At 31.7% G+C, this 20,410-nt stretch overlaps 1 protein-coding gene across 3 annotated transcripts in view; it reads right to left on the minus strand.

Moving 5' to 3' along the window:
* The window catches only part of LOC139527335 (sorting nexin-14-like), a 50,124-nt gene that overhangs the window by 15,341 nt on the left and 14,373 nt on the right, over positions 1-20,410 (minus strand). The window contains exons 9-20 of one of the 3 annotated variants that reach the window (XM_071322720.1): positions 19,872-20,028; positions 19,385-19,460; positions 18,171-18,215; positions 17,288-17,368; positions 15,735-15,846; positions 15,269-15,424; positions 11,711-11,768; positions 11,033-11,099; positions 10,481-10,539; positions 8,862-8,897; positions 7,901-7,957; positions 4,810-4,877 (exon numbers count right to left, since the gene is read on the minus strand). In XM_071322720.1, the coding sequence (XP_071178821.1) occupies positions 4,810-4,877; positions 7,901-7,957; positions 8,862-8,897; positions 10,481-10,539; positions 11,033-11,099; positions 11,711-11,768; positions 15,269-15,424; positions 15,735-15,846; positions 17,288-17,368; positions 18,171-18,215; positions 19,385-19,460; positions 19,872-20,028 (972 nt within the window). The remainder of the gene's footprint in view (positions 1-4,809; positions 4,878-7,900; positions 7,958-8,861; positions 8,898-10,480; positions 10,540-11,032; positions 11,100-11,710; positions 11,769-15,268; positions 15,425-15,734; positions 15,847-17,287; positions 17,369-18,170; positions 18,216-19,384; positions 19,461-19,871; positions 20,029-20,410) is intronic. The other 2 variants (XM_071322721.1, XM_071322722.1) reach the window with 2 other exon arrangements.

Below are 20,410 nucleotides of genomic sequence, written 5' to 3' on the forward strand. Positions count from 1 at the left end.
AGAACGCCGAAAAGCTGAGAGACAAATGCGTAAAACAAATTTAGAGGTGCACAAACAGATTTATAGGGACAAAAGTGTACAATCAAACATACTGCTCTTGAAATGTAAAAATGAGTACTTTTCTAACAAAATCCTAGAAATTGGAAACGATCAAAAACAGCTGCACAAACTTATGAACAAACTCATGGGAAATAAAGCAGAAACTGTACTACCATCACACCAGGACGAACATGCACTATCCAATAGATTTGGTGAATTCTTTGTTGGGAAAATAGATACAATTCGCAACAACCTGAGTAATTCGAACAAAACATCAACAGCAGTTGATAATGCTCTTGAAGCCGATGTGAAATTCGACGGAAATCCGCTTACTTCGCTTTCACCAGCGTCAACTGAAGAAGTTCGAAAGATTATCAAGAGAGCTCCAGTAAAGTCATGCGAACTCGACCCAATTCCTACTTACCTCTTAAAATCATGTCTCGACAGCTTACTTCCTATCATAACCAAGATAGAAAACACATCAATGGCAGAATCGCAAGTTCCTGCATTTTACAAGGAAGCGGTTTTAAGACCTTTGTTGAAAAAGCCCGTTCTTGACGCTGATGAGTTAAAAAAACTATCGTCCGGTTTCGAAATTTCCTTTTACCTCAAAAATCTTGGAAAAGGTGAGTGAAACTCGGTTCGAACAGCATCTTGAAGCAAACTCACTTTTCGACAACATGCAGTCAGCATATCGTGCTTGTCATTCAACAGAAACGGCTCTACTACGGGTTCACCATGATATAGCATTGGCACTTGATAATAACTGTTGTGTGGTACTTGTTATGCTCGATCTATCCGCTGCATTCGACACTATCGACCATCCAATCCTGATCAATCGGTTAGAATACTCTTACGGCATAACTGGCTCAGCGCTGTCCAGGCATGGGGTAATCATAATCAGTAATCGTAATCAGCTGTAATCGATTACATTTTGCAGTGTAATCCTATGTAATCAGTAATCATGCAATTTCTGATTACAAGTAATCATAATGTAATCGATTACATGGCAAAAATCAGGTGTAATCATGATTACTTTTAGATTACTTTAAGATTACATTCATATGATTACTTGCTGATTACATATCTTGTATATTATATGAAAATAATTTTGATATACAAGATGGGAATAAGAAAATGTAAAGCTTGAATGAAAAATCATGAAACTAGTATTCACAATGATGGGACCTTGTTTAATGTGATAAATTAATATTGTATCATCTATATAACAAATTTGTATAACCAAGTGTTTTATTTTGTTAACAGTTTACTAAGGAAAATTGCTTCTCCAATATTTCTTTGTGAGATTAAGCTCTTATGATACAAGAATATGCCTTAAAAGCATTTATTTTCCTTTATTGAGAACTTCTGATATTAACTCCAATTTCATAAAAGTTTACCCAATATTTTTACATAACTACATTGAAATTCAAATGCAAAAAACATTTAGTTCCAATTTGATTTTGATGGTGGACATATATAAGGAGCCCACTTACTTCAAAATGGAAGTTAAAACCAGATTTCATTTATTCATTTTTTTTAGTTTTCCATAAATTTGTGTATAATATGTGCTTTTTAATTTTTATTCTTTATTAACTTTGAGTCTAACGGCTCATCAGTATAAACAAGTACATGTTCAGTGTATACATTTGACATAATATTACAAACAATATGCATAGTAAACAATAAGTGACGTCAGAAGTTTCATCAATACAAAATATCTTTTATTACTATAAACTGTTTCTTAATTTAAAGAGAAATGTATATACTTTCCAAGTTACAAAGCTGTTTTGTGCTTTCACCTGACAATAATTCTATTAATTAGATCAAGAATTAAAAAATTTCAAAGAAATAATGACAATCAAGCACTTTTAACTTTATTGATATTGTTATTAAGACAATAAAATGTTAATACCCAAGCTCACCTATTGTTTGATAAACAAGAATGTGTCCAAAGTACACGGATGCCCCACTCCCACTATCATTTTCCATGTTCAATGGACCGTGAAATTGGATAAAAAATATAATTAGGCATTAAAATTAGAAAGATAATATCATAGGGAACATTTGTACTAAGTTTCAAGTTGATTGGACTTCAACTTCATCAAAAACTACCTTGACCAAAAACTTTAACCTGAAACATGCACTTTCATTTTCTATGTTCAGTGGACCGTGAAATTGGGGTCAAAAGTTTAATTTGGCTTTAAAATTAGAAAGATCATATCATAAGGAACATGTGTACTAAGTTTCAAGTTGATTGGACTTCAACTTCATCAAAAACTACCTTGACCAAAAACTTTAACCTGAAACATGCACTTTCATTTTCTATGTTCAGTGGACCGTGAAATTGGGGTCAAAAGTTTAATTTGGCTTTAAAATTAGAAAGATCATATCATAAGGAACATGTGTACTAAGTTTCAAGTTGATTGGACTTCAACTTCATCAAAAACTACCTTGACCAAAAACTTTAACCTGAAGCGGGACAGACGGACGAACGAACAGACGAACGAACGAACGAACGAACAGACGGACGGACGAACGAACGAACGGACGCACAGACCAGAAAACATAATGCCCCTCTACTATCGTAGGTGGGGCATAAAAATAGGAAGTATTGATTAACACCTGTAAAAACATTAATGGATGTGTCAATTATGTCCCAACAGACAATAAAACTATACTTAATTAATTTTTCCTTATTTGTTCAGGTTTTTTGTTAATTAGGCAGTTGGTTAAAATTTGTAGCAAAAACTAAAGTTATATCTTTAACATAGAGAAATGACACTTGTCTATAGCTATTTTATCAAATACACATGTTACACTGTACTTGTCTTAATTCTTTTAAATAGGATGAATAAATTAAGGCTTTACAAAAATCACCAAAATTAGCTTTTTTCTGAGGATAAAAAGTTATAAAAAAAACTTTGTTATTGCAATATACAATGTAATCATAAGTAATCTAAAGAAATCATGATTACTTTAAAGAAAAGTAATCTAATGTAATCGATTACATATGAAATAGGGTGTAATTGTAATGTAATCGATTACATTTTATTAGCAAAGTAATTGTAATTTAATCGATTACATTTTAAAGTAATCGACCTCATCCCTGCGGCGCTGTCATGGATGAGATCCTATCTTGAAAGTCAAACTCAACGTGTAGCAATTGGCTCCGTATTGTCAGATGTAATAAACATTAAATATGGCATTCCACAAGGTTCGGTATTGGGACCCCGATTGTATTGTATTTTTGCAAAACTGATCAGTGAAATATGTCGGCGACACAACTTTAGCTATCATGGGTATGTTGATGACACGCAAGTCTACCTAGTTATCAAACCACTCAATAATTGGGACAACATATCTTCCCGTCTGAGACTTGTTTAGCTGACATTAGTAAATGGATGTGCTTAAACATGCTGAAACTGAACCAAGACAAAACGGAACTGATCTTATTTTCACCAAAAAATCGTGTAAAGGAATTTTCGAATTGTCATCTGTTATTTGATGGATCAATAGTAAGCAATGCATCTGTGGTAAAAAATCTTGGTGTTTATTTTGATAGAACATTAAGCATGGAAAAGCAGGTCAATGGCATCACGAAGTCCTGCTTCTTCTAAATTAGGAACATTGGTAGAATTCGGCAATATACATATGTATCACTGAGGATGCCTGTAACACTTTAGTCTGCTCGCTCGTCACGTCACGTCTACACTACGGAAATGCTCTGCTTTATGGAGTAAATACCAGCTTAGTCAATAAGTTACAGCGAGTACAGAATACGGCAGCCAAGCTCGTTACACGTACCAAGAAACATGATCATATAACACCAGTTCTTGTGTCTCTTCATTGGATCCCGGTGCAGTACCGAATACAATATAAACTTCTTTTGTATACTTTCAAAATCCTGCATGGCCTAGCGCCCGTCTATCTTGAGGAACTCATTAGTGCCTATCAACCATCAAGATCTCTTAGATCGGAAAATGTCATGCAGCTTATACAACCTCGTGTACGCACCAAAATCTATGGAGAAAGACGTTTCGACAAAGCTACTGCCAGTCTCTGGAACAATCTTCCTAGCCATCTAAGACATAAACACTCATTCGAACTTTTTAAGAAAAATTTGAAAACCCATTATTTTAGACTCGCTTTCAGTGATTACATGTAACTTTTTATACTGACAATGGCTTTTTAACTTTGTTCTTTTCGTTGTAGTATAATATGCCTTTTAATTATGATTATTTTTTTTTAACTTTTCTGTTCCTTTTGGTTTTTTTTATGTGTTTCAATATTTTATTTCATTCTTATTGCATTGATTGTTTTAATGTTTAACACCTTTTCTTTTAACTGCATTGATTGTTTTATGTTAAGTGCTTAGGGTAATTCTAATGCTCTATATAAATATTGTAAATAATAATAATAATAATAATAATTATAATAATAATAATAATAATAATTATAATAATGATAATAATAATAATAATAATTTAAATATATGTTATTCTGGTATGGTTGCATAACTTGGAATCTTTTTTTGTTTTTAATCTGTTACATGCAATCTAACTGCTATTTTACCCCAGCATATTCATACAAGAAACATATCATAAGGATTAGCCACATATTTTCTGGAGTTCAGATGCGTTAACAAGTTAGGAATAAAGAGTGAAGCACTGTTCCATGCTGAAAATGTGTTGTAAAAGAACCCTTTTATTATGACAGCTAAAACACATAATAGGTTTTAATAGAAATAATTTCAAGCATAATACAAACCAGTTTTGTTAAACACTCCTTTTATCTTGGTCCCAATGTTTGCTAGTCCAGATTCTTTCTTTTTTGGTCTAAAAAAGATAATAATTAAATATGACCAATTTGAAAGAAAACACAGGGTCTAATAACACATTATCCTAAAACTAGTGATTTAAAAAGATTTATTTAAAGATCCCTGTGTATGAGCCATACAAAGAGCTTAGCAAGTTTAACATGGGATAAAAAAATATTTACGATACATAGAAAATATATTGCTAAGAAAATGTTGGCCTCTCCCAAAATCATTTCGATAGTTCTATAAAAAAAATTCAATGATCAAAACAGCTATCTAGTAGAAATGAACTCAAAAAGAAAACCAAAGTAATTTTTACCTACGACATGAATAAGGATGTAAAACTTACTAAGAAATCTTTTATAACAAATGTTTTTTTTACTCTCAAATATAGATTGCCTCTTCAGAACTAATTAAATATTTAATCAAATATATTAATTATATAAACAAAATTCTTTGTATGTTGTTTATGTGGTCCTCGGTTACATAAATTCATTCTCAACTTACAAATAAATTTCACAAGAGTGCGCACGCTGAAATGTCTCGCCTTCTATACTAATCATTGATATTATGTTGATAGTCCTAAGTATAAAGCTAAGCTTTAATACAACTGTCACATAAACTTAACATTAACCAAGATAACTAAACAAAAACCAATGAACCTTGAAAATGAGGTCAAGGTCAGATGAACCATGCCAGGCAGACAAGTACAGCTAACAATGCTTCTATACAACATATATAGTTGACCTATTACTTATAGTTTAAGAAAAATAGACCAAAACACAAAAACTTAACACTGTGCAATGAACCGTGAAAATGAGGTCACGGTCAAATAAAACCTGCGCGACTGACATAAAGATCATAAAATATTTCCATACACCAAATATAGATGACCTATGGCATATAGTACTAGATAAAAAGACCAAAACTCAAAAACTTAACTTTGACCACTGAACCATGAAAATGAGGTCAAGGTCACATGACATCTGCCCGCTAGATAGGTACACCTTACAATCATTCCATACAACAAATATAGTAGACCTATTGCATATAGTATGAGAAAAACAGACCAAAACACAAAAATTTAACTATAACCACTGAACCATGAAAATGAGGTCAAGGTCAGATGACACCTGCCAGTTGGACATGTACACCTTACAGTCCTTCCATACACCGAATATACTAGCCCTATTGCTTGTAGTATCTGAGATATGGACTTGACCACCAAAACTTAACCTTGTTCACTGATCCATGAAATGAGGTCGAGGTCAAGTGAAAACTGTCTGACAGACATGAGGACCTTGCAAGGTATGCACATATCAAATATAGTTATCCTATTACTTATAATAAGAGAGAATTCAACATTACAAAAAATCTGAACTTTTTTTTCAAGTGGTCACTGAACCATGAAAATGAGGTCAAGGACATTGGACATGTGACTGACGGAAACTTTGTAACATGAGGCATCTATATACAAAGTATGAAGCATCCAGGTCTTCCACCTTCTAAAATATAAAGCTTTTAAGAAGTTAGCTAACACCGCCGCCGTAGCCGCCGCCGCCGTAGCCGCCGCCGGATCACTATCCCTATGTCGAGCTTTCTGCAACAAAAGTTGCAGGCTCGACAAAAACTGAGCGAATTCTTTATCAATTTAACAGAAAAATCAAATTAATTTCATCTCTCATCTCTTACATCTCTGGGAATATTCATTATATTTGAACCAAAATTATGCTTAAGGCTAAGCATATATACATAAGTATATATGTATAAATTATTTAGATGAATATATATGATTTTACATTCTTCTTTCTTCAAGACAAAAGTTGCCTAAAACACACATCTACCTTATAGGTTGCACTTCTGTAAAAGCAGACAATGCAATTTCCCAAAGAAAAAACTATTATGGCTAAAACTAACCATTTTACATGAAGTTTCATGACAAATTATATCCAAGAATGGAAAGTTTTATGCACTTCTATCTTTTACAAACTTCAAAATATAGGACTGTATATTTCAACATTTATATGCATCAAAACCTCTAAGATTTTAAACTTATACTAAAATTCTGTACTAAAATTCTCTACCTTTACTTTGTGCCTACTTCAGATTCAATTTTCCCCTAGTAGAAGACATGTATGTGCACTACTACTATTTTTTTCAAAGTTCAGAATATAGGGCTGTGAGGCATACTTTCAACATTTATATGCCTCAAATTTCTAAAAGTTTTAACTTCTACTAAAAGTCAGTTCAACTCTTCCCTTAGAATTCAATTTAGCCACTATTCATGTGTATTTATACTGGTGATGATCCCAAGTAATGTCTCTATGAGATGAAACATATAAATCATATCTGGGAACCAGTTCTTTAACAAACAAAAAATATCTATGAATATTATATATTCCATAAAAGAGGCATGGTTTGTATAACAGCTGTATTTAAGTAAAACCGGTGGATTCCATAGAAACAATTACTGTGGATTCATTATTTTTCGTTGAATACCAATTTTCGTGGATTTCATTGGTACAGGTGAACCACGAAATAAATGTTCTATAAAAGACAAATTTTCTAAAGGCTTGTATGCAGACTTCAGCAAAACCATGAAAACCAAGTAAAAATCCACTTATACTGGGGATTCATTATTTTTTCGTTGGATACCAATTTTCATGGATTTCGTGGGCACAGTCAAACCATGAAATTAAATATTCAACGAATGATAATTTTTCTATAGGTTTGTATGCAGACTTCAGTAAAACCACGAAATTAAATATCCACGAATATGCAAGTTTTTCTTAATCCACGAAAATTGGTACCCACGAAAATAAATGAATCCACAGTATGCAAGATTTCTTTAATCCACTAAAATTGGTATCCACTTAAATAAATAAATCACAGTATATTAACATGCTGTTAGATCATAACAAACATACAAAAAAAAAAAACAAGCAATATATTGTTTACAACAATGAAAATGATACTCAAAGTTTGTCAACAAAACCATGCTTAATAACACAGAATTAAATCATCTTGTTAACTTAACAATACCTATCTTTTTCATTGTTACCAGAAATGAGAGCTGTATTAAGAATGTCAAGATTTACTCTGTATCAAGATAAACAAATATATAATATGAGTCTTAAATCAGAAAACAGACTGAATGTTCTGTCATGTAGTGAAAAATATTTTTTCTTCAACGATGTATATTTTACTGCTATAAAAAGTAAAGTCGCAAAAGTTAAACTCCCAGGAAAATTCAAAACAGAAAGTCCTTGATAAAAAGGCAAAACCAAAAACTCAAACACATCAAACTTAAACAAATGGGTAAACACTGTATTCCTGACTTGGTACAGGCATTTCCTTTAAAATGTACAAGACTATGAGTCCCATCAACTTCAAACTCGTTTCCCATTAGATTTCTATACTGTTGATTATAAAAAGTACTTTCAAGTTGTTGATTGCTCATTTTTCTCTTCCTTAATCATCTGGAAACTATTTTGTGATAAATGGATAAGTTTTGCTCATCATTGAAGGCGGTACCGTGACCTATAGTTGTTAACTTCTATGTCATTTGGTCTCGGGTGGAGTGATGTTGTCTCATTCGAAATCGTACCACATCTTCTTATTTCTAGACTAAGCAGTAAACATATTTCTCTTAAAAAATGTTTTGAGAGCTACAAATTGTTGTCAGGTTTATGTCTACTGTAGGTGGACCCTTTGTTGGTCAGTAAGAAGTGACTCCTAATTAATTTCACTTGGAATAATATATTCATGCTAGCTATATATAGGTTAAATCAATATTAGTCTTTTGGAATGTTAACTGACAAGCAGACAATGAATTTTAATTACTCTAATGTCTTGTGTATCCTATAAAAAATACTAATAAAGTTTCCAATATTTAGAATACATAATTATATAATATATAAACTACAGTACACTTTAGCTATTACATATAACACTCTAGTTAATATATAATTACAACAACATACACAACGTCATGCATTGTTACCTATTATTGTTTATAGATCTAGGCTGTAACTGTAAACTGAAATAAACCAGGACATTGTTTATAGATCTAGGTTGTAAATATAAGCTCAAATAAACCAGGACATTGTTTATAGATCTAGGTTGTTAATATAAACTCAAAAAAACCAGGACATTGTCTATAGATCTAGGTGGTAAATATAAACTCAAATAAACCAGGACATTGTTTATAGATCTAGGTTGTAAATATAAACTCAAATAAACCAGGACATTGTTTAAAGATCTAGGTTGTAAATATAAACTCAAATAAACCAGGACATTGTTTATAGATCTAGGTTGTAAATATAAACTCAAATAAACCAGGACATTGTTTATAGATCGTGGTTATAAATATAAACTCAAATAAGACAGGACATTGTTTATAGATCTAGCTTGTAAATAAAACTCAAATAAACCAGGACATTGTTTATAGATTTAGGTTGTAAATAAAACTCAAATAAACCAGGACATTATTTAAAGATCTAGGTTGTAAATAAAAACTCAAATAAACCAGGACATTGTTTATAGATCTAGGTTGTAAATATAAACTCAAATAAACCAGGACATTGTTACCTATTATTGTTTATAGTTCTAGGCTGTAAACTGAAATAAATCAGGACAAACATCTCTTATACAACTTCAATGATTTATCAGATTTGATTTCATATTGGTGTATGGGATAATGATGGGGCTACTGACTAGTGATAAACAGAAACATAACCTGACTGTGAGAGGGCTTTATAACCAGTCAAGGTTGTTAAAATCCCAATCATCATCATATAAGAGTCAATATCAGACAGTATGATCCCAAAAGTAGCCAGTACTGTGGTACGTATTGACCTACATAAAATAATAAATTTTTAATTTTAGTTCATTTTAGGATATTATGAACTTGCATTATAACTTAAGCTCCACCTCATATGAAAGTATGGGATTAAAGGGAAATATTGACCTTAATTAATTTTGACTGTTGTCAAAGCCCCATTGGTTTTGATGCTCACATAATCATGTACTGTAAATTTAAAAAATATTGCAAGGTTTTTCCTATTGCAAATGAGAGTAGGTGAGAATCGCCATTATAAAAACTCACATTCTGAAATCATATACATATATTTTTAAATTCACAATAAAAATCTCCAAATTTAGTCCAATTTCCAAACACACAATAATAAAAGCATGAAAATTAGACAATTTGCAATATTTTGAATCCAAATCTTTACATCACATTCATGTCTTCGAAAATGTACTATGAATGTTTACCTATTATGGTTTTATAGAAAATTCCTAAATGGAACTTGGAGTTAAAACTCACATGATTTTTTTGGATTTGACCAATAATCCTTACAGACTAGATAATCCAAATATTGAAATCCTGAATTACTCAGAATTAGAATTATTATTTTACTGAAGGTGTACTAATAATTGTAAAAAGTAAAATCACAAAAATACTGAACTTAGAAGAAGATCAATTGGGAAAGTCCATAATCACATGGCAAAATCAAATAACAAAACGCATCAAAAACGAATGGACAAAAACTGTCATATTCCTGACTTGGTACAGGCATTTTTAGTGTTCTAATATGCACACATTAAATAAGTACTAACTTTGTAGTAGATCTACTTGTTTGTGATGGTACTACTGTTCCACAGATCATCTTATAGTACTGAAATAAAACAATACATATTGAATCTTGATTTTTTAAACGAGTCGAAATAACAGATTGTGAAGACAAGATTTCTATTCATATGTTGATTACTATCATATATATGCTAGGTATTTATAGTGTGTCTTTTTATGTTGTGATCTTACACTACTGTCTCAGTTTAGGGTGAAGGTTGGCACCTGTTTAAATGTTTTAACCCACTGCATTTGTATGCACCTCTCGTAAGTCAAACCCAGTTGTTCAATGGTTGTTGTTTGTCCGTGTGGTTTCGTAATTATTTCTCATTTTTCTGTTTTTATATAAATTGGACCATTGACTCTCCTGTTTGAATTGTTTGACACTATGGTTTTAGGGCCCTTTATAGCTTATTGTCCGGTGTGAGCCAAGGATCCATGTTGAAAGCCGTACCTTGACCTATAATTGTCAACTCTTTTATTTTAGTATTGTTTCGTAGTTGTGTTATTGTATCATTGACATCTTTATTCATACTCACATCATCACTTTGGTGGTACAGAGGTAGGAATGTGTTCTCTAATAAATCATAGGTATGTTCATAGGCCCTGAAATAAAATATTTAATTTAAAATCATGTGTATTTATAAACTGTGAAAATTGTATACAAGTCTATAAGAAATAAGTGATTTGCTAAGCATTTTAAGATCTTTAAAATGAGTAAAGCCAGGAACCCCAACAAACAGCCATGTTAAGGCATTTTTTTCTAACTTCAATTATAAAAGTAAATCTAATTGATATGCATTTCTAAATGTATGACATTCAAAAGTATAAAGTAAACAGTATTTCTGCTCCATTTATAAATGTTTTAGCCTGAAATAGGAATAGAGTTAATTTTTCACCAATTTTTCTAGAAATTTGTCAATTTTCACTCTACATATGTACATGGATGGCCCACTCACACTATCATTTCTATGTTCAGTGGACCATGAAATATGGGGTCAAAACTCGTATTTGGCATTTAAATTAGAAAGATTATATCATAGGGAACACGTTTAATAAGTTTCTAGTCCATTTTACTTCAACCTCCTCAAAAACTACTTTTCCAAAAAAATTAACCTGAAGAGGGACAGATGGACAAATGAACAAACAAACAGATGCACAGACCGAAAAAAAAAATGATCCCAAGTCGAACAAAAAAATATTTATATATTTCTTACTTGAAGAGAGGTGTTGATGTTCTAAGTCTAATCACCTGGTCTGATGGTCCTTCTACAACTACAAAACAAACAATAGTTAATAGTACCGTAAAAATCGTTAAATAAGCCGCAGGTTTTTTTCTCTGTCTTTGTCCCTGCGTGTTATACTCGGGTGCGTGTTATGTATGTATTATTTTCTGTTTTCAGGACGACCGTGAAAAAAAAAAATATCTGGATTTGTTCTCTGGAGACAGTCAGATTGTCAAGTGCTTGCAGTGACTTGATAAATTGTTAATGTGGCATATTTTGTTATGAATAAATAAATATATTTACTTTATCGTTTGTTTTTTATTTCGGGAATATACAGTAATCCAAAATTAATCAAATTTATATTGGTTGAAAAAAATATATGACATACATTTCAGAGCCCATGACACATTACTTAAATGACTTTCCTCATGTATACAGCTTCTCTCAAGATCAAAATATTAAATGTTTATAGCAATCTAATTGTAATGGTTATACATGTATATTGTTGAAAATATAGGTTCTTACATTGATACCAAATAAAATAGTCAAATTATCAGTTTTAAAGACTGAACCTTGGCGAGGACTTTAAAATTTATAATTTAACTATCAAGATAGGATAAATCTGATAATCTACAAGTAACTATAAAATAATCTGTTTCTTTTTAATGACTAAACTAGAGGCTCTAAATAGCCTGTGTCGCTCACCTTGGTCTATGTGAATATTAAACAATGGACACAGATGGATTCATGACAAAATTGTGTTTTGGTGATGGTGATGTGTTTGTAAATCTTACTTTACTAAATATTCTTGCTGCTTACAATTATCTCTATCTATAACAGTATTTTCTGTGGAAAATGTTATTGAAAATCTTCAAATTTTAAGAAAATTGTTAAAAATTGACTATAAAGGGCAATAACTCCTTAGGGGGTCAATTGACTATTTTGGTCATAGTGACTTATTTTTAGTTCTTACTTTGCTGTACATTATTGCTGTTTACAGTTTATCTCTATCTATAATAATATTCAAGATAACAAAAAAACAGCAAAATTTCCTCAAAATTACCAATTCAGGGGCAGCAACCTAACAACCGATTATCCGATTCCCCTGAAAATTCCAGGGCAGATAGATCGTGACCTGATCAACAATTTTACTTCCTGTCAGATTTGCTCTTAATGCTTTGGTTTTTGCGTTATAAGCCAAAAACTGCATCTTACCCCTATGTTCTATTTTTAGCCATCACGGCCATCTTGGTTTGTTGGCCGGGTTACCAGACACATTTTTTTAACTAAATACCCCAATGATGATTATGGCTAAGTTTGGTTAAATTTGGCCCAGCAGTTTCAGAGGAGAAGATTTTTCTAAAAGATTACTAAGATTTACGAAAAATGGTTAAAAATTGACTATAAAGGGCAATAACTCCTAAAGTGGTCAACTGACCATTTTGGTCATGTTGACTTATTTGTAGATCTTACTTTGCTGAACATTATTGCTATTTACAGTTTATCTCTATCTATAATAATATTCAAGATAATAACCAAAAACAGCAAAATTTCCTTAAAATTACCATTACTGCATTTGACCCCTATGTTCTATTTTTAGCAATGGCGACCATGTTTGTTGATAGATCACAACTTCGGATACAATTTACAAACTAGATACCCTAAGGAACATTCAGTTAAAGTTTGGAAGTATTTGGCCCAGTAGTTTCAGAGGAGAAGATTTTTGTAAAAGATTACTAAGATTTACGAAAAATGGTTAAAAATTGACTATAAAGGGCAATAACTCCTAAAGGGGTCAACTGACCATTTCCGTCATGTTGACTTATTTGTAAATCTTACTTTGCTGAACATTATTGCTGTTTACAGTTTATCTCTATCTATAATAATATTCAAGATAATAACCAAAAACAGCAAAATTTCCTTAAAATTACCAATTCAGGGGCAGTAACCCAACAACAGAATGTCCGATTCATCTGAAAATTTCAGGGCAGATAGATCTTGACCTGATGAACAATTTTACCACCATCAGATTTGCTCTAAATGCTTTGGTTTTTGAGTTATAAGCCAAAAACTGCATTTTACCCCTATGTTCTATTTTTAGCCATGGCGGCCATCTTGGTTGGTTAGCCGGGTCACCGGACACATTTTTTAAACTATATATCCAAATGATGATTATGGCCAAGTTTGGTTAAATTTGGCCCAGTAGTTTCAGAGAAGAAGATTTTTCTAAAAGATTACTAAGATTTACGAAAAATGGTTAAAAATTGACTATAAAGGGCAATAACTCCTAAAGTGGTCAACTGACCATTTCGGTCATGTTGACTTATTTGTAGATCTTACTTTGCTGAACATTATTGCTGTTTACAGTTTATCTCTATCTATAATAATATTCAAGATGATAACCAAAAACAGCAAAATTTCCTTAAAATTACCATTTCAGGGGCAGTAACCCAACAACGGAATGTCCGATTCATCTGAAAATTTCAGGGCAGATAGATCTTGACCTGATGAACAATTTTACCACTCATCAGATTTGCTCTAAATGCTTTGGTTTTTGAGTTATAAGCCAAAAACTGCATTTTACCCCTATGTTCTATTTTTAGCCATGGCGGCCATCTTGGTTGGTTGGGCGGAGCACCGGACACATTTTTTAAACTAGATACCCCAATGATGATTATGGCCAAGTTTGGTTAAATTTGGCCCAGTAGTTTCAGAGAAGAAGATTTTTGTAAAAGTTAACGCAGGACGACGCCGGACGACGCCGGACGCCAAGTGATGAGAAAAGCTCACTTGGCCCTTTGGGCCAGGTGAGCTAAAAATGAATTTCCATTTTATGTTAAACAAAAATTTCCTTCGAGTGCCTTCCACATTCCACAAAGTTGTCAATTTCAATCAGAACCTGTCAGTATATATTTTGACTTATCCAGTGAGCTGATAAAGGTTGTGACCTCTAAAATCATCCAATCATCTTCTGAGATCAACAGCAAACACATGTTGATTAAATCTGTTTATACAATGGGTTCGTAAAAGGTTACCCCAAAGAATTAGAGAAAAGATATTAAACGATTGTTTAGTTTTATTTCAATAATCACCAGAAGTCTTTAGGTAAGTCTATATGTTTAAATTTCCATTTATTCATTTTATTTATTTCATCTACATTCAGTGGTTAAGTTTCTCCATGTGACACACCCAAGACTAACTGAAGTGTTTATCCTTGATTTATTCTAAAGACATCTGGTCTAAAAAAAAGTAGTTCTCCTTTACAATTAGAGCTAATTTCCTAATGTTTGCGGAAAAACTCTGGTTGGCTTGCTTGCTTTGTTTGTGTAAACACTTACTCAAGCTTTATAATTAAGATTGACATCTGAAAATAATATAAATAGGTATAGTTAAACCTGAACATATTATATCTAAATTTGATTGGACTTTATCTCAATTACAATTTTACAATATACAAACATAGCAAGCAAGCTAACCAAAGTCTTGCTCTACATGCATTAGGACATTAGCTCTAATCCAAGACAACACTATACCACCACAATCTCTTACCATCTCTGAGTTCATTCACAATATCTTCATCAAATTTGATTCTGTCGAGAGCTGATGGGGAACAATAGCTCCTATATAACTCTTTAGCCATGTTGTGTAGCTCTACAAGGTCACCTTGGGAAAGGTCAGGGTTCAAAATCTTCTTGTTAAAGTCATCTAAAAAGTTTACTTCAGTAAATACTCATTCATATAAATGTAATGAACATTTGATTAAAATGTATTGTTCTAGCATAAAGCTTGAAAGAAAATTCAAATAAAAGGAAGTCCAAATGCATGTGATACCATATTACATCATTTCCATCAGGATTTAGAGAAACTCCAAGTAGACTTCACTCTTTTAATTGAAACGCAATTAAATAAGTTGAATTATTTCCCAATTTAAACAATATAACTATCTCTAATAATATGTTTAATACATGAAGACATTGTCTGACTTCAAACATCGTCTAAACGAACATGAACATACCACATTGTAAACAAAACTGTAACACATTAATGGCTGCCTCTGACTTAAGAAACTGCATGAAGGAATATAAATGTTCTGGTTTCATCACTTCACTCAATTCCAATCTTAAACACTGAAAATTACAAAAATAAATGAATTTATTCTGTCTACTAAAGTTAGTTATTACTTTTGGTGTGGAAACCTTATTTTTTTTTCAGATACTTTTTCTGTGTGTTTTGCTCTTTCTAGCCTTCTTTGCCTAGATTAAAGTTTCACTATTATGCCATTTTCTTGTTTGAATTAGGAAAGATCCAAGTTTTTGATAATTGCAACAATTTACATGTATAATCGTGTTTTTTTCTTCTTGCGAAAAACACGAAAATACAATGATTGTGTAAATAAGTTTGTTAACAGTAATAGGAGATATAATACAAGCTACAAATGTCTTGTCGGTGGTTGTCTATTGTCTTATCCTATATTCTTTGTCATTTTGTGTTGATATATTATCCATGTCAAAATATAGTCACATTGATTGAATAAAGTCAAAATAGCGCTTGAAATATTGTATAAACATCTATCAAGGAGGTGGTCCTCAGCTGGCCCCTAAATAAAATTGTTTATTAGTTCAGTGAAAATGGACGTCACACTAAACTTCAAAACATATGATGAACTAAAATTAAAAAACATACAAGACAATAACAATCAAAACCAAAGAGTAAACAAAGACTCTAAAAATCAAAGGAAATTTACATCAACAGTTATAAATAATAAATAAGAAACAACAAAAAACTCCACGAAAAACCGGAAGTGAAATCAGGTGTTCCGAAGGGTAAGCATTTCCTGCACCGTATACTGCACCCATCGTATTATTTCTTTGTTCAATTTGGTAATTGTAGAAGGTTATTATGACTGAGGGAGAATATCAGATATGATTTCTGACACACTTTTGTCATAATGGCACAAGACTAGCAAAGGCCAAATGCTCCTGACTTGGGACAGGCACAACAAGAATGTGTCCAAAGTACATGGATGCCCCACTCGCACTATCCTTTTCCATGTTCCATGGACCGTGAAATTGGGTAATAATCTAATTTGCAATTAAAATTAGAAAGTTATACTATAGAGAACATATGTACTAAGTTTCAGGTTGATTGGACTTCAGCTTCATCATAAACTACCTTGACCAAAAACTTTAACCTGAATGGACGCACAAACGGACGAACGAACGGAGCCACAGACCAGAAAACATAATGCCCCTCTACTATTGTAGGTGGGGCATAAAAATATGGAGGGGTTAAAAATGTTTTGTGAGATTTCAGAAATAAATATTCCTAAAGCAATAAACATAAAGATGTAGTCGCTCTGACACACACACACTCCATTAACTAGTACATTTTTAAATTATCAATTAACTGATATTGAACTTCATTTAAAATTTTGTTAGAAGACGGTTGACTACCCTTTTAACCCAGCTAACAATTTTGATCTATAACAATTTTTTAAACATGTTAAATGAAATTCATATTTTCTATATTTCAATTTAAATACATGTACTGCAAAGCTAGTTGACTTACTGAATTATTTTTGGCCAGTGGCTGTGCAAATGTTCCAAGAAAAGGTACCATAGGAGCTGGTGGCTCTGTAGCTTCAGGTGGCTAAAAATAAAAACAAAACAAATAATTTTAAAAGATTTAAAATTTATAAGTAAGAGTAATTTTATAAGTTGCTGGCATTCATGATATCAGAAAATAATTAGCAGGAGTAAAAATAAGCCTTATTCTCTGAAAAAAATAAAATCTGCAAGGGAAGAATATCTTGCAATGTCACCATATCTTCTGCTACAGACGGACAAATAAAAACAATAACAATGTTTCTCCAGAATTTTCAAATAACAACCTGGAAATTAACATAGCACATAAGTTTTCAAAAGAAAACTGGCACAATGACCCCATACTTTCTTTAATAAAATCATCCCTGGGGAACACTGAATAATAAGTCATGATTTTTTCCATAGGACACATATTACACTGGCTTTAACATTCAGTGAACTGTGAAATCTGGGTCAAAATATATTTCATGAAGTTCACACTATAATGAATATGTGTATCAAGTTTTAACTTTGTGTGCTAACAACTTCATTGTGAACTTCCTTACCTAAGCATCACTGATGAGTTTTATGTACACAAAATGCATGTCTGACATATCAAATTATAAGCCTGGTACCTTTGATAACTATTTAAACTAAAACTATACACAAAAATTTAGAGATTCCTTTGTAACACTACATCTGATAGCTTAAGACACAATTGTTTTGGAATACATTTTTGGAATTCATTTTCCTCAGTTGAGTTTAAGTTCATGAACAACAAAACAATTTCCGCTAAGGTATAAAACTGAAAAAAATTAAGTTATCTTTTTTCAAACGAAGTAAAGAAATCTTCATGACTAATGACTTACCGGAGTATTATCAAGAAATATCAACAGTAAATTATTAACCATGTCCTGAAAATAGAAAACAAATTAAAATAATTGGTTGTATTAAATGGTTAATTTTACACAATGCTCTGTCAGGTGGTTTAAAATTATTTAAATTGGATATGCATTAAATTGTATCGTGCAACAAAACAGGTAATTGCACTGCTTACTCTTCCACTTTTTGGTGTGATTGATTGATTGATTGATTGATTGATTGATTGTGTTTTAATGCCACTTTTAAGCGCCACTTTTTGCTATTTTCTGGCAGTCGGTTGTATATTCATTGTAGTTGTCCATTCGTTTTATGTGTTATATCATTTGATTTTACAATTTCAATTTGATTAGAGACTTTCCATTTTGAATTTTCCTTGGAGTTCAGTATTTTTGTGATTTTACTTTTTATTGGTAGAGGAAGCCAGAGTGCCCTGAGAAAATCGTCGTCCTTGGATAGGATAACTGACAATCCTAGTCAATAGAGCTTTGAGTTTTGGTGTGGTTCATACGGCTTAATCAATAGTTTTTATATGTAACATAAAGTTTTGTTATTGTTGTATATATATACACAAGAAAAAAGGGGAAAATTCACAGTACAGAATAATTAGCATTTAAGGAGGGTCACGGGTACAAAAATTTCAGCAAAAAAATCAAAACATTTGTTTTTTCATTACAAATTTTATTTCTTACACAATTAGTTATAACTTTAAGATATGGTACAAAAATCACCCATAAAAATCGATTTGGTTTGGCCCCAGATGACTTTTAAAATATTTATATCATTGAAAAAGCTCCAAATTATCTCCCTTTGCTGCAAAAATGCCATATTTTGGCATTAAAATTGAAATATCTTTTTTAACTCATCAGTGGCCTATATTTTTTATCATTGTTTCAAATAAGCTGTACATAAACTAAATAATTGTAAAATTTAAGCGATTTCTGTAATTTAGTTCTTTTTTTATTTCAATATTATCTCTATTTCTCCTATTAGTTCAACAGAAAAAAAGGCCATTAACAAAAATGTATGCTTCTTTCAGAGGCAGATTGTGAGCTTAAATGAACAGTGACCCCATTTTTTTATTTCATTTTTCTAATAAGTATATGATAAAGTTCATTTATAAAAAAATATAGTGAGATCCTTTATTAGAAAAAAAATATTATACCTGCGAGCCCCCCTTATATTAAATAAATGAAAGACTCACTGGATTGGCTACTGCATCCAGAGCAGGAAGTAAAATACTATTGGTCAACAACTCTCTGACCAATGAACATGTACATCTGTAAAACATAGATAGATAGATTTTTTTTATCAAATATTAACATAAAACAATATAAAGTAGTATAAAAAGATAGCAGACAAGTAAACATACTAAAATCATAAATTTTAAAACTATTATTGATATTTAATCTGGATTGCAAATGAAAGCCTTATGCCTTCCTTCAAATGTTCACAGAGCAGAGTTAATAAAACTATTTTTTCTGCTTTGAAATTAATCAAATGCAAATTGACTGTTTCTGTCCAGTTCTAGAGAGGCTAAAACAGAGGGAAAAGAGATAGTATAGAATACATATTCAATAGTGTTATGATAAGTAATCATATGACTTATATAGACGTTATAGCTTGCTGTTCTGTGTTAAGGATATATGGAAATAATGATTGAATCATCCTTCTGAATTATTCTAACTTACTTGGAATGTAGACCTTGTGGTTTAAGAATATATGGAAATAATGATTGAATCATCCGTCTGAGATATTCCAACTCTGCCTTCCTACTGAGCATAGCACAGTGTAGATTTGATCCTAACATCTTTAAACTCTCTAGTTGTAGATCAGAACCCGAAGGTGCTGTCAAATACAAAATGTAAAATTTATCAGCTAAGGTGTGGTGAAATAGTAATATAAAAATATTTATTGGTACAGAACTAGTTTGAAGACATATTATTTTGGTATTTAAGTCATATAGAGCCCATAATCCATTATGTGTAATTCTTCTAAAATTTGAACAAATAATAAATAAAATTGACTTAATTGAGAATGGAAATAGGGAATATGTCAAAGAGACAACAACCCGACCAAAGAGCAGATAACAGCCAAAGGCCACGAAGAAAAAAAAGGACCATGAAATTGGGGTCAAAAGTTTAATTTGGGTTTAAAATTAGAAAGATCATATCATAAGCAACAAGTGTACTAAGTTTCAAGTTGACTGGACTTCAGCTTCATCAAACAG

The sequence above is a fragment of the Mytilus edulis genome, chromosome 6 (genome assembly GCF_963676685.1).
Source record: "Mytilus edulis chromosome 6, xbMytEdul2.2, whole genome shotgun sequence".
In the NCBI taxonomy this organism is placed as follows: Eukaryota; Metazoa; Mollusca; class Bivalvia; order Mytilida; family Mytilidae; genus Mytilus; species Mytilus edulis.